Below are 21,114 nucleotides of genomic sequence, written 5' to 3'. Positions count from 1 at the left end.
TGAATAGACTGTAGTTTATAGGTTTAAGAAATAAACGGAATATTTAAATTAAAGAAATAAGATCGAATTTGAATCCTCCAATCGGAATTCGGATTTAACTAAATAGTAAACTCGGCAGCGTGTATTTCATATATTTATAAGATTAGGATACAACTAGGATGTACGTTTTATGAGTATGTGCAGATACTTTGGTTATCATTTAATATTTTGGAGAAAAATTAAACCAACCAATTCTTAGTTTTTAGTTTTCGCCGATTCCCGTATGTTGAATTTGGGAACACGATCCTTTCGGGCCAGTATTTTGTTGGAGTTATCCTCGATGTTGATGGCGCTGATGATCAGGTTGACCCGGCGTTCAATGACACCAATGAAAAGCTTCACATTGTGGACTGTCAGAAAAGTTTTGGTACTGAGCACATTCAGGATGGGAGCATCGTCACAGGCCAATTGTCTAAAAGGAAAATGGAGTTTGGTAGCCATACAATAGTTAGGATATATTCTTCCAGATTGCACCTGAATATATCCTCGATGCCCTTGAGAAGCTGTTCTAATCGGATGCTCAGGGTTCGCTTCCTTTCTCTGGTCTCCTCCGCCAGCTGCTCGATCCGCTCCTTTTCGGCATTTAGATAGTCGAGTGCCTCGGTCTTAAGCTTCAACTCCTTCTCGGTCTGCTCCGATTTCTGGCGCTCTGTTTGGATTAGTATAAAGTCACAGGATATATAGCCTAATCCAGAATCCACCAACACACCTATTTCATCCTGAAGCTCCTGAGTGGAATCGTTGAGTACTTCCACCTCGTGACTCAGCTCGTTCACATAGTTGAAGAGGGCAAAGTTCTCGTCCTCCTGGCGCTTGAACTGGGCCACCAGTCGGTCCGCGTCCTCCTCGCCGTAGAGCAACTTGATCTTCTCGATGATCTCCTTGTACTCCAGAAGCTGCCTCTCGTAGGTCTCCTTCTGGCTCTGCTTCTTGTCCAGCTCGCGCTGCTCCAGCTCCGGATTGAGGCGCTTCTGCCCCTTGATGTCGAAGAACTTCTGCAGCTTGGCGTCGTGCTCCAGGCGGCGCTGCATCTCGCGCATCTCCTGGATGTGCATCACCTTGTCGTTCTCGTTGCGATCCTTGAGGACGGTCAGCTTGTTGCACAGCTCTTCTCGCTGGTCGAAGGCCAGGGTCGACTGGTCTATGAGATCCATGATGAACTTCTTGCCCTCGTTGAACTGGGACACCATCGACTGCCACATGTCATTGAAGTTTGCCCTGGAGTGGAGTCGAAACGCATTAGCTTAATTCGTTATAAAAACCTAATAAAATGGAGAGCACCTAGTAGACTTTCAATAAACCTAGTGTGTATCTTCTATTCTATAGATTGTACATATTTAGTGAGAAATGCTCACCGATCCTGCAACATGTGGTTTATGGCGTCCCTCATCTTGCTGTTTTCAGTGAGCACATCGCTGCATTTTTTGTTGACGACATCCAGGCGGTTCTCCAACTTGACCACGCTCTTCTGCACCCTGCAGATGGTGTCCTTGTAGCAGTTGTCGGGCACTTCGTTCCGCCGCAGGGCATCAATCTCCTTTTCCATTTTCCGGATGTGGCCCTCCAGTTCCCAGAGATTGGTTCGCTCATTCTGGAGGACCCTCTGCAAATCCGCCTGTTGTTCCTGCAAAGTGCCCAGGTGCTTCTCCCTCTAAAACCGATGTAAACCCTTTATATGTGGCTGACTAGTCCATTAAGTGAATATCTACATTGGTGTTCTTTCGCGCATGAGTGCCTCCTTCTAGAGTCTTGATCTCCTCCTTCAGCTTCTGGTGCTCCACTTGCAGTACGTTGATCATGTGATTCTGCTTCTTCAGGCGCTTGGCCTTCTCCTCGAGGAGACCCCGAAGGTCCAGCTGGAGACCCCGATGCTGGCGCTGCAGCCTCTGCAGCTCGGCAGTTGCCAACTGATCCAGCTCGCTTAGGTCAGCCATCGTTATTGACTTGCTGAATTCGGTCTTTGCAATGGAATTCTCAAAACTGATAAAGATATTAATTTGATATCAATAGTAAACAAGCGTTGCTGGTGGCAAGTTGCTTAGTAACGGCGTGGTTAATCGAAGACTTTTACCTTCAGCTAAAGTAAGAAGAACCAAATAACCACTGCTTAATAAAATTTAATGTTATCTCTTTAGAAAACTAAAAAAAATATATACAAATTTGCTTGAAAATTACAACCAGTTTAATTTGGAATGAAATCGTTCAAACAGCAGAGACTCTGCTTAGCGGAGTTATCCACCCCAGTTTGTCGTTGCCACCCTTTGCGAAACGGTTAACATTAATATTTATGCATTTAAACGAAATAATTTTGAATTGAAAATGGTTTGTATTGATGATTTGAACACCTGATTTATATAATTATAAGATTGGATAAACAAACATGAATATAAATCTGATATATGTTTTTATAAAAATAAAATAAATGAATAAATAATAATGTACAGAATATAGATATTTTAGGATTTTAAATTAATTGTTTTTTGCAGACAAGCAAACATTTGAAGGACATTTTAAAGAATCTTATGCATATCATTTGAACGTAGCATCAAAAGTCACCGCCAACAACATGCACAAATAAATATAAATGTTGAGCGACTTAATAACAGTGCACAGTGTTGCGATTTGAAACATCGACAGCTATCGATAACACTCGTTATCGTCACCACACGCTCGGCTTAAACCTGTTCTCCGCTTTTCGTTTTAATTCGAAAAAAACGTTCGAGCGTGGCGCACGTTGCGATTCCTCCGACTGGTACGCTCCCCTTTTATATTGAAACCCTGTGGAAAATCTATACTCTGCATAGGGCATAACTCTAAAATAGCTGCACGGCCCATTTCGCTGCTCTTGCTATTGATTTACCACCGCGCTGCGTTCGTTTGTGTGTGCTACTTAAAGAATTTGTGTGTTTTCCGAGTTTGGTCCGTGGACATTGCATAATTTCTGCGGCGGCCGTTAATGTTAATTCCTGCAGCCCGAGTTTCCGAGAATTACGCAGAGTAAAGACCAGAGAGGAAACTATAAAATCGAAAACAGAAAAAAGTGCCGCAGCAGCGGAATGCGAAGGCGCATAATAATTAAACACACAGCGGCGGAACGAAGAAAAAATAATACACAATAAGCGCAGCTTTGTTTCTAGTTAAATTGCGTTTGTGTTGTGCTTGCCGATTCCTCGGTGGTCCGTTTTTCGCTTGTTGTTCTATGTGACATAACGGAACTCTGGGCAAAAACGAACAGGAAGCGCAGCGATAACCTTGCAAAAACAAAGAAAATACCAAGGAGGAAAAAAAAGCATACCAAGCATATATCTGTGAATTAATATTTTCTTTTCCGAGGAAATGCTGTTTGTCGTCGGCTAACTGTTGTTTGCCTTTGAATTGCAGATCTTAATCGTAGAGCAGCACTCACACCAGCACACGCCCCCCGCAAAACAGCACACACAGCCACACACACAAACGACGTACACTGCCAGCGCATAAACAAGTGCTGTTGTGGTTGTTGTTGCTGCTGCTGCTGCTCGTCCGCTAAAATGCTGAACGCTGCAGCGCTGCTTTTGGCGCTGCTCTGCGCCGCGAACGCAGCCGCCGCCGCCGATTTGGCGGACAAATTGCGCGATGATTCGGAACTCTCTCAGGTGAGTCAGAAGAAGAAGAAGAAGCGAAGAACGAGAACGTTGAGGAGGAGGAGAAAGGAGGTGGTAGAGTAAGAACACGAAGAAAAGCAGTAGCAGCAGAAACAGTTGGTGCAAATAACCGAAACACTTGTCCGTAGTCGTTTACCACCCACCAAACGCCGCGCCCCCCGCTCACCTTGGCTTATCCCTGGGTACAGTAGGCATTGCCTACAATGAACTATTTGCAGTCTTCTTCTATCTTTGCAATTTAATTATTGTGAAGTGTTACACTTCGAATTTTTGTCAACCAGAAAAAAAACTATTTTAGGTATATGTATGTATGCTTAAGATCTAATATTTGAACACACTTAGGGAATTTTATTAGTCTAATATATCATTTTGTTGGAAAAGTATTATTTAACCCTAAGTTTTATACAGTTTTCAGTCGCATTTTTCTATAGCCAGGGTAACTGCCAAAACTGAAATAACTTTTGTGTGAGCAGAAAACGAACTATTTTTAGCAGACATTTATGCGCTTGAATATGTTTGATATATTTCTGTGATGCCTTAAATACATACTTCTCATGGTCAGAAACCTTAATGCAATAATAAAATCAATTTGTATTATGACTGACTTGGCTTTGGCGACGTCAATAAATTTACCGTGCCACCTAATAGTGGCAACTTATCAAAGTTCGGCTGTAATTGTGCCACCACCCACAAACGCCGCCCCATTTCGTTGGCCTTGAAAGGAAAAGCCTTGGTGGAGTGTGCGAGGAGGCGGGGCAGATCGGGCGGGAAAAAGGAGCCTGCGCAAGAGGGACGCACAGATGGCTTAGGCACCCGCATTTCGGGCACAGGTAGCGTAGCCTTCGTTCCGGCAGCATCGTCCTTGACCTTTAGCCATCTCACTTGTTGTTGGACTGCGGAAAATCGATGATGCTGCCTGAAATCCCTGGCGGCAGTTCAGGTCCAGCCGACCGCTAAGCTCCACTTGGCCACATTTCGTATGCATGGCGGAGTTCGCGTTATGTAAAAATGAAAAGCCACATAAATTAAGCCCAGGTCTGCAGAATTGGCTCTCCGCAGCAAAAGGCAAATGGTAGAAAAAACGCCGGCCGTTGACGTCCACTGAGCATAACAGTTTTATATTTAGTTTTGCCTTTTTACACCTTCACAGGCCAACTCGCACACAAAGTACATAGAAAAAAAAAACACATTAATGTGTAAAAAACTCAGAAGCCAACAAAGGTGCGCGGCTGAAATAACAAGAACAACATGTGTAATGAATTCGAAGGCGGGGGTTCAGTCACCATAAGGGGTAATAACATTACACCAGGAGAAATATCTTTTTCGTTAATATGTTAAGCCACATAACTTACACTCAACAAATAGAATTGATTTGCGTGAAATATAGTAACATAGTTCGTCTATTATAATTGATTTTAGCTTAAATAGTAGGTGAAGTAGTAGTTGAATACCCGTTTTTGAGTAACTAACTTGAGTCCCTGCTTAATTTTCTAGTCTGCCTAGCATTTAACACCCGAAATACACGCTGCTTCAAAAGTAAATTAGACTTCCAAGTAAAAAGAAAGCGTGTGACTGACTGTAATTGTTGCAGCAAGTGTCTCAGGGAAATAGTTGCATCCACACAGAAAACACAACCTTTTCAAGTTACAATAGGCGAAACAGAGCGTACAGCTAAAAAAAAAAAAAAAAAAAAAACGAGAAGGGGAACCTGGCTTGCTCACTTGCACCCTTGCTTTAGGGTATCGTAACTTTGCCCAGAAGTTTGCCACTTTCGGAGCAAAGCATTTCCGGCCTCATATCTGGAGTACTGCTGCACATGAGGGTGGGTCCATTTGGTCGCCATAAAAAAGTAAGGGCGGAAAGTAATCTTCGGGCACTTATGTAAATTAAGTGCCGTAAAACTAAAGGATCAAAAAGTCAGGCTTGGGAAATCCCTTTTAAAGTTACTTCTTAAGTCTATGAACTAATATTGCAGGTAGCTGCTTTCAATACAATCCTCTTACTCAAATCCGTTTTATATATTTTCCCAGTTGTATTTATTATATAGACAAAACTGGTTCAAAAGGGTATCTCCATGTTCCAAAGTCAAAGTCGGGCTTCTTTACTCTGGTGCCTGCACTTCTCATTACATGCTGATGGCTTAGATAAATATAGGTTGCCTGTTTTGGTTTGCGGCTTACGGCTTACGGCTTGTGGTTTTGCTTGGCAAACCACCGAGTTTAGGAGAGAGTTTCGAAATTAGCAGATATCGTAGTCCCTGCTAGTTCCAGCACTATAAATATCTCATTGGATGAAACTAATTGAGCCACGCGATCTGAGTTTCATATTCAAATCTCCGGACAGCCGAAATGAAAGTACACTCATGAAAGAGAACAGTGACCATGTGCGGGTCCGAGGAACGAGCTGACCTCCTGCGATTGACCCCCACTTCCTGTCGTGCGTCAGGCAACGTCTTGCGCGTTTTATTAATTTTAATTTTTAACCTTTGACTGATGCAATTGCAGTTGGCCGAGTGTGGGGGTGTGGACAGCTTGGGTTGACAACGGCGGGGCTGGCTGAACTCTGTCTAGGAACACTCACTCGTACGGCTCATGGCACAGAACAGTCCACACTCGCAGCATCATCGAATTCAATTAAATTTAATTTAAGATTTCAATGCGATGCCAAGGCGCGTTATTTGATATGCGACGAGCTCCATTACAGGCGAGGCGATGAATGAGCCACGACTGACCTTAATGGATCCAGATGCTCATAGACGGATCTCTGTCCGTCGGAGCACTGGATGGATGTGCACAGTTTTACGATCCATGGCGTGGGGGCGGAATGGCCTCGGAGTGATGCCAGTGTAGACCCCCTCTTCGAGCCCCTTTCCACTGCTGCCCCGCCAATTAAAAGAGAAATGCTGTGCCCGAATCTCGATTCCGAACCGGAATCCGAAGTCGGGGGTTGAGATCGCTTTCGCTTTTGCTTCTGTTTTCTGTTTCTGCTGCCGCTGCAATTATCGAAAAGAAAATATACTGAACAACCGACATATGCATACATAATTTGTACCAATTAAATTTATTTATACAACATGCACTCGCCCAGAAGGAAACAACCTAACCCTCCTGCTCCGATTTCAGTCCCTAGTCCAAAATACGAAGCTTGGCTCGCTCTCTTGGCTAATTAGTTTTAATGGCTCCATTAGATGATGGAAATTGAATTTCCTCCAAACAGGCTTACCCTCTCATGATTGTAGTTGTTTTTGGTATAGGAATTAGTACAATTTTTGGCTACAAATCGAAAGAAAACAGAACAAATTTGAACTGCCAGCGGTTCTCTCTCTTTCTCTTTCTTTCTTTCTCTCTCTATCTCTTTCAGAGCACTGCCAAATCCTTGAGGCGCCTTATGCCAGTTAGGGTAAGCTGCAATTCCAAAAACCAAACAGAAACACACGAACACAATTAAGCTATTGTAAATTTGGAACAAACTCAAAAGACATTGTAAATGTACAACTCACATGTTTTCGGCTTAATTTAGTTAACCAACCCGTACTCATCGGGCCATTGGCCAAATTATTGTTTGCTCCGCCGTCTGACTCTCACCCCTGATGTTCGTGGTTCGTCTGTGGCCCCAGGGTCATTGGCTTGGCACTCGGGAAAATCAAAATGCGCTTTTGAATAAACCCTCCCCCTTGGGAGCACTTTTGGCGGTTGGGCGGCGAGTGGTGTTTGCATAGTAAATGAGACGCCCCAGACCGAAAGGGAAACTGTTTATCGATGACAGCATAATACTCTAACAATTGTAGCAAATTTTCGGGCTTCCAAAAAAGGACTCCCCGGGGAAGAGATGGCCTTATCGCGATGATGTGCCAAAAGAGCCGGAAACTCATTAAGATCCGCTCCCTTCCGGCCCGGCCTTTCATCAAATGCAAAACATTCGATAACGGAAATTTATGAAAGTAATTGCATCTAATTGTCAAAGGCTTCCAGCCAGAACCCAAGGGGGTTGAATTTGGTAAGGATGCTGACAGATGGCCATTGGAAAATGGCGGCCAAGAGAAAGTGTCGCAAACAATATCATCGCCTATTCAATAAAACTTCTCTGTACTCCATTGGCCATTATACCTGAACGTATCCCATATCAACCTGTGACACTGTGACATATGCCACAGCCAGTCCCTAGGACCCCACTTAACAGCAGGGCACTCTCCTGGCCAGATAAGCGAAAACATTTCGAGAGCGATATAGACACCGGCAAGCAGTTCTGACCAAGCCAAGACGACGGTGTAAGAACAAAGCACGCTGGCGACTCGAATGTCCACGACCAGGACAACAACAGCGCTAACGGCCCCGACAACTGACGGTTTCAAATTACCAAAAAGAAAATGAATGCAGAGCGAGGATAAAGTGTATTTACACTCGGGAAAAAGGACAAAAATTACTCAAACAAAGAGTTAAGCTGTTACGTCCATTGAGGTTTGGAAAGAATTCAAAGGCATATCAAAATTAGTAGTCAGGATTATTGATTAAAAGTGAGGATCCCACAGACAATTTAAATTTAAGCATATATTTCCAATTATGAACTGAATTGATTGACGTGAAGCACCTATTTCTAGGCTTAGCCACTTTTTTTCGGTGTACATGCGTGTGTATTGGCGATGCCAGAGCATAGATATGTGCAGCAGGCAGGGGAAATGGGAATGGAAAAGGAAAAGGGAAAGGACGGACTTTTAAACCCAAATTGCCATGACTCATGCTGGGCAGCAACGAAAACACGAGAGTCACACGACCGTTTTAAAGGAGGGCACGGAAAAAGGTGTTGTCCTCGGCAGGACACGCACCCACACAGGCACACCAAGACACAGATATGTCCGCAGGACCTCATAAAGCCGACTGGGAATGTGCAGCGGGGCGTGGCGGCCAGTGGTTCTCCGCCGGGAAGCCGCAGAGTGTGCGGTTGCATGTGGCCTCATGCGGCAGGGGCAGGTGGTCTGGCCCGCCCGAGCAACTGACTCTGGGCCCGGTTTAGGGTCAGTGGCTGGCGTTTTGGGGTGGCTGGAAAATGCATTTTCACATCCCGCTCTCAATCGAATGACACACAATCCACTTGGGCGGCGTAACCCACCCCGAGGCTTACGTAATTGGTTCAATAAACCTTTTTTTCTAGTACGCCGCCCTGCCATCCCCACCAGGACATGCATAAAGTTGTTCCTCATTTTATTAGTTTGTTAGACGTTGCCATGGTGCTTGGCCGGTTGCCGTTTTGCCAAAACCGCCCAGCAACCGTCTGCGAACCACCCCTTAAGGCACCCACTCCAACCTAGATCCACCACCCACTACTCCCCCCCACTCGGTTCGATAAGATATTGGCAATAGAGCGACGCGAATGAGTATAACGAACCCGTTTATCTTTGCAGTTCTACAGCCTGCTGGAGAGCAATCAAATTGCCAACTCAACGCTTTCGCTGCGCAGCTGCACGATCTTTGTGCCCACCAATGAAGCCTTCCAGCGCTACAAGAGCAAAACCACCCATGTGCTCTATCACATTAGTGAGTTCAGTTTCAATCAGGCTGATTAAAAATAATAAAAATCAAAATAACATGACTCCACCCTCTGATAACTCTTTGCAGCCACTGAGGCGTACACCCAGAAACGACTGCCGAATACCGTGTCATCGGACATGGCCGGCAATCCACCGCTGTACATCACAAAGAACTCGAATGGCGATATCTTTGTGAACAATGCCCGGATCATACCCTCGCTCAGTGTGGAGACAAACAGCGATGGCAAGCGGCAGGTCAGTGGCCCCATATATGCATATGTTGCATACCATAGAGTCATTGAGCAACTCCCTTCCTTACTCACCGACAGATCATGCACATCATCGACGAGGTACTGGAACCGCTCACAGTCAAGGCTGGCCATTCGGATACCCCCAACAATCCGAATGCTCTCAAGTTCCTGAAGAACGCCGAGGAGTTCAACGTGGACAACATCGGCGTGCGCACGTACCGCAGCCAGGTGACGATGGCCAAGAAAGAGTCGGTCTACGATGCCGCCGGACAGCACACCTTCCTGGTTCCCGTCGATGAAGGCTTCAAGGTGCTTTTCTAGTTTAATTGCATTATTTGTTTCGCATTATAATCTTACTGTTCCTTTATGACTCCAGCTATCTGCTCGCAGCAGCCTCGTGGACGGAAAGGTCATTGATGGCCATGTGATACCAAACACTGTAATCTTCACTGCCGCTGCCCAGCATGACGATCCCAAGGCTTCCGGCGCTTTTGAGGACCTACTTAAGGTCACCGTCAGTTTCTTCAAGCAGAAGAACGGCAAAAGTAAGATTGCACTAAAGACATACCATTTTACTAAAGGTTTAGGAACGATTGTATCATTAATATAATTTTGCTTGCAGTGTACGTCAAGTCAAACACCATTGTGGGTGATGCCAAACACCGCGTGGGCGTGGTTCTGGCCGAGATCGTGAAGGCGAACATCCCAGTGAGCAACGGAGTAGTCCATCTGATCCATCGCCCGCTGATGATCATCGATACGACGGTCACCCAATTCCTGCAGGTATGTAGGGTGTTGGAGACAGGCATCCAGTGCAATTGTAGACACACAGACACGACACAGACAGTCCAAGACACACACACATAGAAACAATGATAGTGCCTGTGGCTTGTGATAAGGCTTGGCATTTTGATTGGCTCGGCACGCACTGAAAGATAGCGCTGGCGGCAGACCCGATGGGACTGGGAAACCAATTAAATCGCTTGCCTGCTGCCCCAGCGAATGCTACAAACACATGAGCTAAACACATTGAAACATACACGCTGACACTCGGCTTTTCTTTGCCCTAAGTGAGCAGCTCCTCCAAAGTGGTGCTAAAGGGATAAAAAATATTCCCAAGGTTGAAGTTTCCTCGGGGCTCAACTGAGGGCAAAGCCAAAACCAAATAATCTTGCACCCAGAAACCACTGCCTAAACACATACAGTATAAATAAGATCAATGCAGACACTAGTTTTCAGTATCCCCTAGATATACCTAACTAATACAAATGAAAACCCAAAAGACTGATTTTATCTGGAACTGAATTCTTGCCAATCTTGATGCAAAATTCCCCAACAAAGGAATTTGCTCAAAAGTCTGTATTTCGATTCGGTTCTATGTAAAATCAAAAGCAAAATTTTATTTTAAAATAATTTTTAAAATATAAATTTTATTTTAAAAAAATTTTGGGTGTAATGTAAGTATTGCCAAAAAGCTGAAAAGCCAAAAAACAAATCTTAAAGCAATGTATTTCATGTAAATTTTTCTATGAATCAGATTTTCGTATCAATATGCATTTCACAAGCAGTTATTTGCATTGTAATTGCAATAAACTGACTCAGTAGGGCAACGCGCTCGCAATTGGCCCTCGAAATTCAATACGTGATTTAGTCACCAATTGGCAAACACTGAAAAAAGTTGCTTAGGCTGCGCTTTGCTCGATCTGACCGAAATCGACCAAAACTTCATTCACAAAAACTCCCATTGTTCTATATTGAATGTATTGGTACTTTAATGGCGTCATGAACTAAGCAAGTGTATAAACTATTCCCATCATTGATTGGCTAACGTTCTTCGATCCCTTGACCGCCGTGCATATCCAAAGATCAGTCATCGATCGCTCGCCATCAGCCGGCATGCTTTGATCATCACCGTAACCGTAGCTGCATATGTATACTCCAAGCATAAACTGATAACACACCAGCCATAAATAGTTTCCTTCCTCATAGGCATATACATTAGAAACAGTGCGTTTCGAAACTGTGAGGCAATATGCGTCGAACAGTTTTGAGTCCGCACTGTAAAACGGCTATATCATATTCGACCGCTCGAATCGTAAGCGCCTTCATATCGTGCTATCGTTTTCGAAATTTTCAAACTAGTTTTGTTGTAATTACGTGTGATACGCTCCTTTTGCTATTTACTGATCCATACCTCTATCCTTTGTTTCTCGTCACATGCCGAATAATTGTACTTAAAACTACAAAACACAATCCAACCCAACCACATATCGCTCTAAATTGAATCGGTGCACCGAAATATTGAAACAAAAACCAAAACGTTCAGTCGTTCAAGGTAAACAACAGACTCAAAATCCGATTTTAACTTTAAGTTGTTCGGTTTCTTTTGATTTGCATTTTGTTTTGCATCCCCTGCTATTTTAGCTATGCATGAGTTTATTACAAAAAATGTGTAGACTTTTTTGTTGTTAAAGTCGCGATGCCTAAGGGTCTACGAATTTATCTTCTGATTTTTATTCACAAATAGTATGTATAGGATGTACAGCACTAGTTTAAATTTGCAAATGACGCAAGTGCACAGGTACTTTAAAGTTAAAGAGTATTTATCGTGATGAATTTACAGAAATATTACCTAATTACTTAAGGTAACCTTCTATGTTTTGTCGGAGCTTATTTTACTTTTTTAAATTATAGTAATGGAAAATAATATGATTCGCTGTAAATTGTTGAAAAGTGCACGTAATTCAGTAACATTATACATAATGGAGCCAAACCGTTTGCCTGCTCTTAATAATGCCTAGAACAATGAAAGATTAAATATAATTCCCTTGTGCTTCATTTCAAACGTTCGTTTGTGGCGGAACAACACGGGCAATCTGCGTGGAACCCAAATCCCATATTAAACAATATTTAAATGTTTAAATTCAATTTTATTCGAATCTTGTCTTCACCAAATCACTTCGAATGAATATTGAACTATTTCTGCTACCACTCCGTTTTAAAAACTGATTTAGTTTATGAACGTAAGTAAACATCACAACAGCAGAACAAGAACAAAAAACCACAACAGTCATCAGTGCAACGCTTTGCTATCAAATTGCCATCCAACCCAACCACCGCGCAAACAATTCAATGATTCGGTAGATTTTCCGCCATTAAATCACATAAATTCAGCTGTGTTAAGTGAGTCATTAAGCGAGCATTCCCATTGATTCACGACTTAATTGGCCAGCCATCCATTCCCCCACCCAATATGTGTATAACTGGTTTACATTATAATCGGATATATTTCCACTTGTTGTATTATTTTCGTAATTGTTTGTATTCTCCCAAAAGAACTAAAAAAAAAACAATTTATAAGCTTATGCGTACCCCTCTTCCATTCACCCTATTATTTAGTTATATTTTGTTTTTAAATACTTTAAAGAGCATTATGATGTTTGTTCATTTTATTAATTTTGCAATATATCTTGAAGGAGAATGCTGAGAACGGAGCTCTGCGCAAATTCTACGAAGTTATAATGGACAATGGTGGAGCAGTTCTGGACGACATCAATAGCCTGACGGAAGTTACCATTTTGGCTCCCAGCAATGAGGCTTGGAACTCCTCGAACATCAACAATGTTTTGCGGTAATGTTGCTCAAATCGGGTAGATAATATTAAAACATCATAATAATAAATACATCTTACAGAGACCGGAACAAGATAAGGCAGATCCTGAACATGCATATCATCAAGGACCGCTTAAATGTGGACAAGATCAGGCAGAAAAATGCTAATTTGGTGAGCTTTACATGAGCTTATATTCAAATGGAAATTTTTTACAATTAACCATTTATTTGAAAAGATTGCCCAGGTGCCCACTGTTAACAACAACACTTTCCTGTACTTCAACGTTCGTGGTGAGGGAGCGGATACGGTGATAACAGTTGAGGGAGGCGGCGTGAATGCCACCGTTATCCAGGCTGATGTGGCCCAGACTAATGGTTATGTTCACATCATCGACCACGTGCTGGGCGTGCCTTACACTACAGTTCTTGGCAAACTTGAATCCGATCCCATGATGAGGTATGTTAAATTTTAAAGCTTTACTAGTACGCTGTTTAAATTTTAACGTATTCCTCAAGTGACACCTATAAGATGGGAAAATTCTCGCACTTTAATGACCAGCTGAACAACACACAACGCCGCTTCACATATTTTGTGCCCAGGGACAAGGGCTGGCAGAAGACCGAGCTGGATTACCCATCGGCTCACAAGAAGCTTTTTATGGCCGACTTTTCCTATCATGTAGGTATTTTACCCTAAGCCTGTTTTCTTTTATACTCAAAATGTTTTGTAACCGCAGTCCAAGTCCATTCTGGAGCGTCATTTGGCTATTTCGGATAAGGAGTACACCATGAAGGATCTGGTTAAGTTTTCGCAAGAATCGGGCAGCGTTATCCTACCCACGTTCCGCGACTCTTTGAGTATCCGCGTGGAGGAGGAAGCTGGACGTAAGTATACCACATTGGATGCCAAGGGCTCAGTTGCTTCTCCTTTCAATTCAAGTCGATTCGTTTCACCTAATTTGATTGATTCTATTGGTCCTCCCCTACCGTGCTGCATTACTAACCGAACCTGTTTTTCTACAACTCTCAAACTAAATTTCTCGCTTTCTGCTTAACTAAATCTAATCGTTGTCCAATCGAAAGATCTCCATGATGAGTATGCTAGTCACGAATGGACTGGTGAGTGCTGTCGTTTTTCAAACCCACATCGCACCGCCCACAACAAAAAAGCCTTGACCTGGCCATGTCCACCCATAGCTCGCTCATTGGGCAATCCACTAGCATTAACCACCCATCGATTGCATACCAATTTTCTATTGTCTAGTGGTTATTAACAACGATTACTTCCATTTGCAGGCTATGTGATCATCTGGAACTACAAGAAGATCAACGTATACCGGCCCGATGTGGAGTGCACCAACGGAATCATCCACGTCATCGACTACCCACTCCTGGAGGAAAAGGATGTGGTCGTGGCCGGAGGTAGCTATTTGCCAGAATCAAGCATTTGCATCATCTTGGCCAACCTCATAATGATAACAGTAGCAAAGTTCTTGAACTAAATGCATCCGATATGTAAAAACCAATCCAATCCAAAGCAAATGCAAATCAAACACAACAACAACAACAACAGTCGTCTACAGAACAAGAACCAACAACACTCAGTATCAGACTAACTTGACATCCACATGGATGTAAATAATCAGCACCAGTTTGTTGATACCGATCGATAACCACAAGCAACCCAAACAGTATCTGTAATATATGCGTCACAAGGAACGATCATCATTCCAACCCAACATGCCCACGTCCACGCCATCTACATACCCACACACACACACACACACTCAGAAAAAAACGCATGCAGAAAACTGCCTGCTGAATTTGCTTTTGCATCGACAGCTTCTCCCAAAATAGCTGGCAAGAAAGACTAGGTTAAAGTCGAAGAACCCCCTATGTTTAAGTATTAAACTCGATTTTCCCTCAAACGGCCTTATGTATAATATTGAATATGAAACTTTCTGTAAAACATTTTAATTTTATGTTCGACCTATACTGGTAGCTTACGTTCATCAGCTCGCTATGTTTTAAGTTTAGACCCACACTGACATTGGTATCGTACCATGGAGCAACTGATTGTGTTTATGATTTTAAGTGTACATTTTTTGTGAATTGCTTGTTTTAGTTAATGGTCTAATTTATGATTTATAAAATGAGTTATCTTAAGTAGAATGCGAATCTCATTGTACATCTCGAAAACGAAGAAGCGAAGCATAAGCAATACGCGCATCACACACTCTCATACTAGAGCGCCCACACATTCCCCCTATTCCTATCCATAAATACATACAACATGTAACGAAACAAAGTCATTGTAAGATTTGAAAGTGTGAAATTTTATAATAAACTGAAAGTTTTTCATTTGAACCTTACTATTAAGAGCGCCAGCAATCTTGTCTCGAACCAATCGCGTGACCGCCTATAGGCCTATAACTATATCAGTGTCGGACAAGAAATGTGCAACCAACAAACCCAATTATATGATATGCCACCCTGCACTTAGTTACTAGCCCCGCTATGCATGTGAACCCCCCGAAAAACCCATTCGCCCACACACACCAGCCACTTGGAGCGAGAGTAGCCACTGCAACTAGGTTAGTCCAATGTACAAGTTTCGAAAATGCCGACAACTACGAAAACTATACAGCATACATACAACTCCCTGTAATCTAAATCACTCACGGTACACAACTACATGTCATCATTGAATGGATTTTGATACCGATTTTAACTTGCATACAACCAAAAACAAGAACTAGACAACGTGAAGAGATTTTGAACAAAATTCTCCCTCGGCCGAGCAGTTGCATTTCAAACTTTGTACGTAGTTTAAAACTAGTTTTTAGTCCGACGTAGAACAACCCAATTGCTAACTATATACCAACTTTCTTTCTATTTCTCTCTGTCTCTCCCCCTAATGCTATGTACTTATAGGTTAGACATTGTAACTATTGTAATCAACCCAGTGCGTTAAACCCGCGTGTTAAGTCGAACAGTAACACAGAATTGTACTATCCCCAAATGAATAACTATCAGCCTACCAGTACACTGTCTCAACTCTCACCACCACCACCACCCACTTAGGAACTCAGTCGAAATCGAACTCGAAATCAAAAACCCAGTTGTGGCAGTCGCTTCACGTAGTTGCTAATTCCCGATTCGAACCGATCCTTTCCGGAAGTCTTATCTTTAGTATAGGTGGTTTAGTTTCATTTGGAGCCGTGCAGTGCCGTAGCAGCTAAGAAAAATTGTATGAAATGAAGATGAACACGAGATCGAAATCGCACGGAATGATCAGAAATCAGAAATGAATAATGAATACGCTAATGAATTGTACAAGTAAGCTTTAAAGAATTGCTGGAGGAGCGCGGATCGGAGAACTTAGAGGAGGGAGAACCGCATTGCAATCGCATTGCAATTTGTGTCGTAGTCAGTAGTTACACGTTAAGCGGCGTCTTAACGTGTAACTAGTGCCTTACTAAAGATAAACGCATTACCTTAACCTTTATACAAATTTACTCAAAACATACTTGTACCCCAAGCATACGTTCCGCTTCGAATGATACCCAGATATATATACGGAGTTACACCCCAAGAATACAAGTATAACTACAAATGATATTGCGCCACACGCTATTTACACCAAATACACCAAACAAATCGAGAAATGCATATTTTTCATATATTTAATTGTCAGAATAATATAACGTATATGTAATATGTAGTTTATTTACTGTAAAACGCAAGAACATAACAAGTGGAATTTGAATCACATACAATTGATGTATATTAGCTATTGAGTTTCTAAGCAAGCGTTAGACACTGAAATATATGATTCAAATATATACAATATGCGAAACCAAGCAAACTATGGAAAACTGGAGTGCAAAAGAATATTATTCCATTTTATTTTACGACAAGCGCTTTTTACAAATAAACCGAATCCATTTAAATTACTCGTAAAGAACAGACAGATTATATTTAGCATTAGTTAAACTAATTATTACATGTACTAGAAAACCGAATGTCAACCGAGAATCTTCAGCAAGCTTGAGCGAATAATAAAACTTTAAAACTAACTATAAATAAATCGACCGTATTTTTTGCACTTAATCATGGGTTATGGGTGTGGAACCGGAAATAAATAGTTTAACTTTAAAAGTTTCACAAGTACAAAGCGACCTTCCTGCAAAATGTTGGAGTAACAATAGTACATATTATAAAATAAATAGCACAGGGAATGTTGCTTATTGCTTTTTTATTTATAGATCCTCGTCACAGTAATGACTTTATTCCGTGGATACCCTTAACAAACTTGAATTTTTTTCAATTTAAAAATTCCGCTCGAAAGTTTACTTACCCAATATTAGAACCATTAAAACATCGATAGCTGCTTGAAAAAATCGATTTTCCTGTTTTTCCTATTCTGAAAAGTGTTACACCACCAACATTATCGATAAGTGTAACTAACTATTTTGAATTGTATCTTTTCAACCCGGATATTTTAGGGGATTAACGCAGTTGGGGTAAAGCTCCTTTCAGTGCCTGGTAACATTCTTTTTCATAACTGACAACTATTTCAGTCGGTGTTTTTTGGCAGAGAACGTTCAATTTGGTAAAAGACAATTTTCGTTTGCAAATGGAAGGCGCTGTTAAGCAAAACAGTTTGAACGCTTCCCCCTTGCCACAACGCCAGCAGAGGGGTAATCTGACCAATATGAACCTGGGCAAGCACACGCCCCCGAAGCAAAATGCCGCCAGCGACGGTAATCCTGTCGAGAAAAAGGCAAAATTTGGCGGAAACATCCAGAACGGTGGCGGAGTAGCTGGTGGCGGCGGCCTTGCCGGCGGTGGTGGTGGTGGTGGTACTGTCGGCGGTGGTGGTGGTGGTGGTACTGGCGGCGTTGGATCCGGAAATCGCAATCGAGGCGGCAAACAAAATCAAAACCGGCAGGGTTTCCAAGGCGCAAAGAATGCACAGCAAAAGCAGATTAACGAATCGCCGAAGCCGGCTGTGGGCAATGTACCCACAAAGAACAATGAACCCTTAGCTGGCAACCGTAGTCCGTCCAGCTGTACTAACAACCAGGGTCAGGGCAACCAAGGAGGACAGAAATTCCGTGGTCGTGGCAATGGCCAGAACCAGCAGTATCAGAATGCTAGTCAGAAAGGTCCAGGTGATCAAGGCGGACAGGGGTTCACAGGACGCGGAGGTGGCGAAAACCAGCCGAATCAGAGTGACAACGGCCAGGGTAACCATGGCGGTCAAGGAGAACAGGGAAACCAAGGATCGAGTTTCAGAGGTCGTGGTGGTGGCCAAACCCAGCCGAATCAGAATGCCAACCAGGAGCATAGCTATGGAAATCACGGCAACCAAGGAGACAATCAAGGAGGACAGGTCCACCGCCGAGCTGGAGGTGGAAGTCACCAGCGTGGAAACCGCTCCAGGCGCCCTGGGGGATCTGGATGCATGAACTACTCATTAATGGGCGGCGGTGGTCAGCGCAGCGAAGACTTTTTCATTGCCCAACGACTGCGCAGCCTTAGTGGACCCACCCATGAGTTGCCGCCCGTTGAGTTACCCACCGGTAACAAATTCGTCGGACGCAACCGCTTGTATGTTGGCAACCTCACCAGCGACACAACCGATGACGACCTGCGCGAGATGTTCAAGCCATACGGCGAGATCAGCGAGATCTTCTCGAACCCGGAGAAGAACTTCACATTCCTGCGGCTAGACTACTACCAAAATGCTGAGAAGGCCAAGCGCGCTTTAGATGGCTCCATGCGCAAGGGACGCGTGCTGCGCGTCCGCTTTGCGCCCAACGCTATTGTGCGTGTGAGCAATCTCAGCCAGTTCGTCTCCAACGAGCTGCTGCACCACTCCTTTGAAATCTTTGGACCCATCGAGCGCGCCGCCATCTGCGTAGACGATCGCGGTAAGCATACCGGCGAAGGCATTGTTGAGTTCGCCAAAAAGTCCTCGGCCAGCGCCTGTCTGCGCCTTTGCAATGAAAAGTGCTTCTTCTTGACTGCTTCATTGCGTCCGTGCCTGGTGGAACCGATGGAAGTGAACAATGACAATGACGGCATGCCGGACAAGACGTTAAACAAAAAGTCGCCGGAATTCAACCATGAGCGTAGTGTCGGACCGCGTTTCGCTAGTTTAAATTCGTTTGAGCACGAGTATGGATCACGCTGGAAGCAATTGCACGATCTCTTCAAGAGCAAACAGGACGCCCTCAAGCGTGAGTTGAAAATGGAGGAGGACAAGCTGGAGGCCCAGATGGAGTACGCTCGCTACGAACAGGAGACCGAAATGCTGCGCCAGGAGCTGAAGAAGCGCGAGTTGGACAACGAGCGCATGAAACTGGAGTGGGAGATGCGTGAGAAACAAGCCGAGGAGATTCGAAAGCGCGAAGAGGAACACATGCGTCGTTATCAGAGCCAATTGCTGCACCATGAGGAGGACATGCGAGCCCGTCAGCAGGAGAGCGATTTGCTAGCGCAGGCCCATAAACTCAACTTGATCCTCGATCAGCAGGAGGGATTCGTTGGCAGTAACTCTGGATTCGACCGCTTTGAGTCCCCTTTTGAAGTATTTGGGAACAACAGCAACAATTCACCAATGGCTGGACCTGGAGGTCCAGATAATAGGGACGGTTTCGAGCCTGGAGCTGGCGGAAACCAAAACGGAAACATTGATGGGTGGGGACACCGACGCTTTTAGACACTGAAACCAATATAGATAGCGACGAAAACAATATTGATCTCATTGGTTACGCATAATATCAGATATTTCATTTGGATATGAGTGAACAATAACAAAAATAACAAACGGGATCGTGTAAGCGAAGATGCATTCTCATTATTATATAAATAGAATTTATATAATTAACAAAAAACTGTTATAAACGGTCGCAACAACAAATCCACTACGAAGTAATAACATGAAAATGACAAAAGGCAAACCCTAAGGAACATACACAATCCAAACCCGAATGACAGCTTACAAGACCATCTTAACCATCCATCACATTATCATTATGTGCATCTAATTATTCATTATGATAATTTTAGATATATGTAAAGACTATCTCCAGTAACACGATTAATTTTTGTCTATCATTCAAATTAAAAATTATGAAGATGCGACTGAAATTACTGATTATTCGGAGGCGAATTTAGATAAGGAGCCTATTTTTTATAATTGTACGCCGCAGATAAGTAGATTATACTTTGATTTATTAGTAACTAGTCGAAATCGGACTTACTTTTGTTTCAATGTATTCCTCATCACATCTCTGTCTACTGATATACTATTAATAAAAACGGCTCCTTACAAGTTAATTTTGACTGAATAAACCTAAGGTTCAACTGGGAATTTATCGTGGTAATAAATGTGTTAGAGCAGAAAAGTCGGCAAATGCCAGCAGCTTTATTGGGAAATCGGCATTAAGTTGCAAGGCTGAGGGAAGGACACATTCCGCTGGTTGGTATGTATCTTCAGTACCACGACGCTGTCCATATATTAATTAGGTCAAAATGCAATCACTTGTTCAAACAAAAGAATTTATTTGGTCAGCAGAATGAAGAATTGTATGAGCCCTCCTCCCATGCACACAACAATTAGACAATTGTGTAATCCTTGAGTTGGAAACAGATGGAAACTCTTCATTTTGTGCAAACGTATTTATATATATATTTATTTCCGTAGTTTCGTTAAAGTCTATTATGGACTATCATTAAATACAAATTTCTTTTGAAGTAAATTTTAGCAATAAACTAAATCTCATCCAGTGAGATCTATATTATTACTGGCTTTGAGTTCATAATCTAAGTAAGCCGCTGTTGATTTGCTTGATTAACTAGCAAAAGCCAAAATGATGCTTTGCTTTCCATTTTTGTAGTTTCAATTTTAATAATACTGCCGCAACACTATGTTAAATGCATTTATTGGCTTATATTGGCTGCTGTTTTATATGATTCCTCCTCGCACGCATTTATGTTTATGAAAATCATGATATAGTAAATCAATATTTTAAGA

The 21,114-nt window shown here is 42.8% G+C and overlaps 3 protein-coding genes across 19 annotated transcripts; 2 read left to right on the top strand and 1 right to left on the bottom strand.

Annotated features, from left to right (window-relative positions):
• Window positions 1-103: 103 nt before the first annotated feature.
• LOC6727790 (coiled-coil domain-containing protein 63) lies at window positions 104-17,553 on the bottom strand. The gene is made up of 6 exons (XM_016176573.3): window positions 17,428-17,553; window positions 1,749-2,019; window positions 1,395-1,690; window positions 749-1,257; window positions 514-688; window positions 104-451 (listed from the first exon to the last, which is right to left on the bottom strand). Exons 2-6 carry the CDS (start codon window positions 1,971-1,973, stop codon window positions 235-237), a joined length of 1,422 nt encoding a protein of 473 aa, XP_016034363.1. The 5' UTR covers window positions 1,974-2,019; window positions 17,428-17,553; the 3' UTR covers window positions 104-234.
• On the top strand, window positions 2,649-17,157 carry LOC6727789 (fasciclin-1). 17 transcript variants are annotated; one of them, XM_016175455.3, is made up of 19 exons: window positions 2,649-2,791; window positions 3,421-3,671; window positions 7,041-7,079; window positions 9,079-9,211; window positions 9,293-9,459; window positions 9,534-9,764; window positions 9,832-10,000; window positions 10,078-10,238; window positions 10,895-10,912; window positions 11,782-11,790; window positions 12,470-12,478; window positions 12,932-13,086; window positions 13,149-13,239; window positions 13,304-13,524; window positions 13,584-13,746; window positions 13,805-13,952; window positions 14,151-14,186; window positions 14,364-14,489; window positions 16,002-17,157. In XM_016175455.3, the coding sequence occupies exons 2-19, from the start codon at window positions 3,567-3,569 to the stop codon at window positions 16,004-16,006; spliced, it is 1,986 nt and encodes a 661-aa protein (XP_016034368.1). In that variant the 5' UTR covers window positions 2,649-2,791; window positions 3,421-3,566; the 3' UTR covers window positions 16,007-17,157. The 17 variants fall into 17 exon arrangements, with proteins under 17 accessions (XP_016034368.1, XP_039151678.1, XP_016034372.1 ...); XM_039295744.2 differs by lacking the exon at window positions 14,151-14,186; XM_016175459.3 differs by having other exon boundaries at window positions 14,364-17,157.
• On the top strand, window positions 17,480-20,417 carry LOC27208394 (protein no-on-transient A). Its single transcript, XM_016183976.3, has 2 exons — window positions 17,480-17,593; window positions 17,651-20,417. Exon 2 carries the CDS (start codon window positions 17,707-17,709, stop codon window positions 19,795-19,797), a length of 2,091 nt encoding a protein of 696 aa, XP_016034362.1. The 5' UTR covers window positions 17,480-17,593; window positions 17,651-17,706; the 3' UTR covers window positions 19,798-20,417.
• Window positions 20,418-21,114: the final 697 nt, after the last annotated feature.

This window comes from Drosophila simulans, chromosome 3R, assembly GCF_016746395.2.
Source record: "Drosophila simulans strain w501 chromosome 3R, Prin_Dsim_3.1, whole genome shotgun sequence".
NCBI lineage: Eukaryota > Metazoa > Arthropoda > Insecta > Diptera > Drosophilidae > Drosophila > Drosophila simulans.
This window is presented reverse-complemented; position numbering and strand designations above follow the sequence as displayed.

Coding starts and splice junctions, on each gene's coding strand:
- LOC27208394 (XM_016183976.3), top strand. CDS start 17,707: ATGGAAGGCGCTGTTAAGCAAAACAGTTTGAACGCTTCCCCCTTGCCA.
- LOC6727790 (XM_016176573.3), bottom strand. CDS start 1,973: ATGGCTGACCTAAGCGAGCTGGATCAGTTGGCAACTGCCGAGCTGCAG. Junction 1,691..1,748: donor ATGCGCGAAAGAACACCAAT/GTAGATATTCAC, acceptor CATCGGTTTTAG/AGGGAGAAGCACCTGGGCAC. Junction 689..748: donor GGAGCTTCAGGATGAAATAG/GTGTGTTGGTGG, acceptor TAATCCAAACAG/AGCGCCAGAAATCGGAGCAG.
- LOC6727789 (XM_016175459.3), top strand. CDS start 3,567: ATGCTGAACGCTGCAGCGCTGCTTTTGGCGCTGCTCTGCGCCGCGAAC. Junction 3,672..7,040: donor ATGATTCGGAACTCTCTCAG/GTGAGTCAGAAG, acceptor TATCTCTTTCAG/AGCACTGCCAAATCCTTGAG. Junction 13,747..13,804: donor TGGCCGACTTTTCCTATCAT/GTAGGTATTTTA, acceptor TTGTAACCGCAG/TCCAAGTCCATTCTGGAGCG.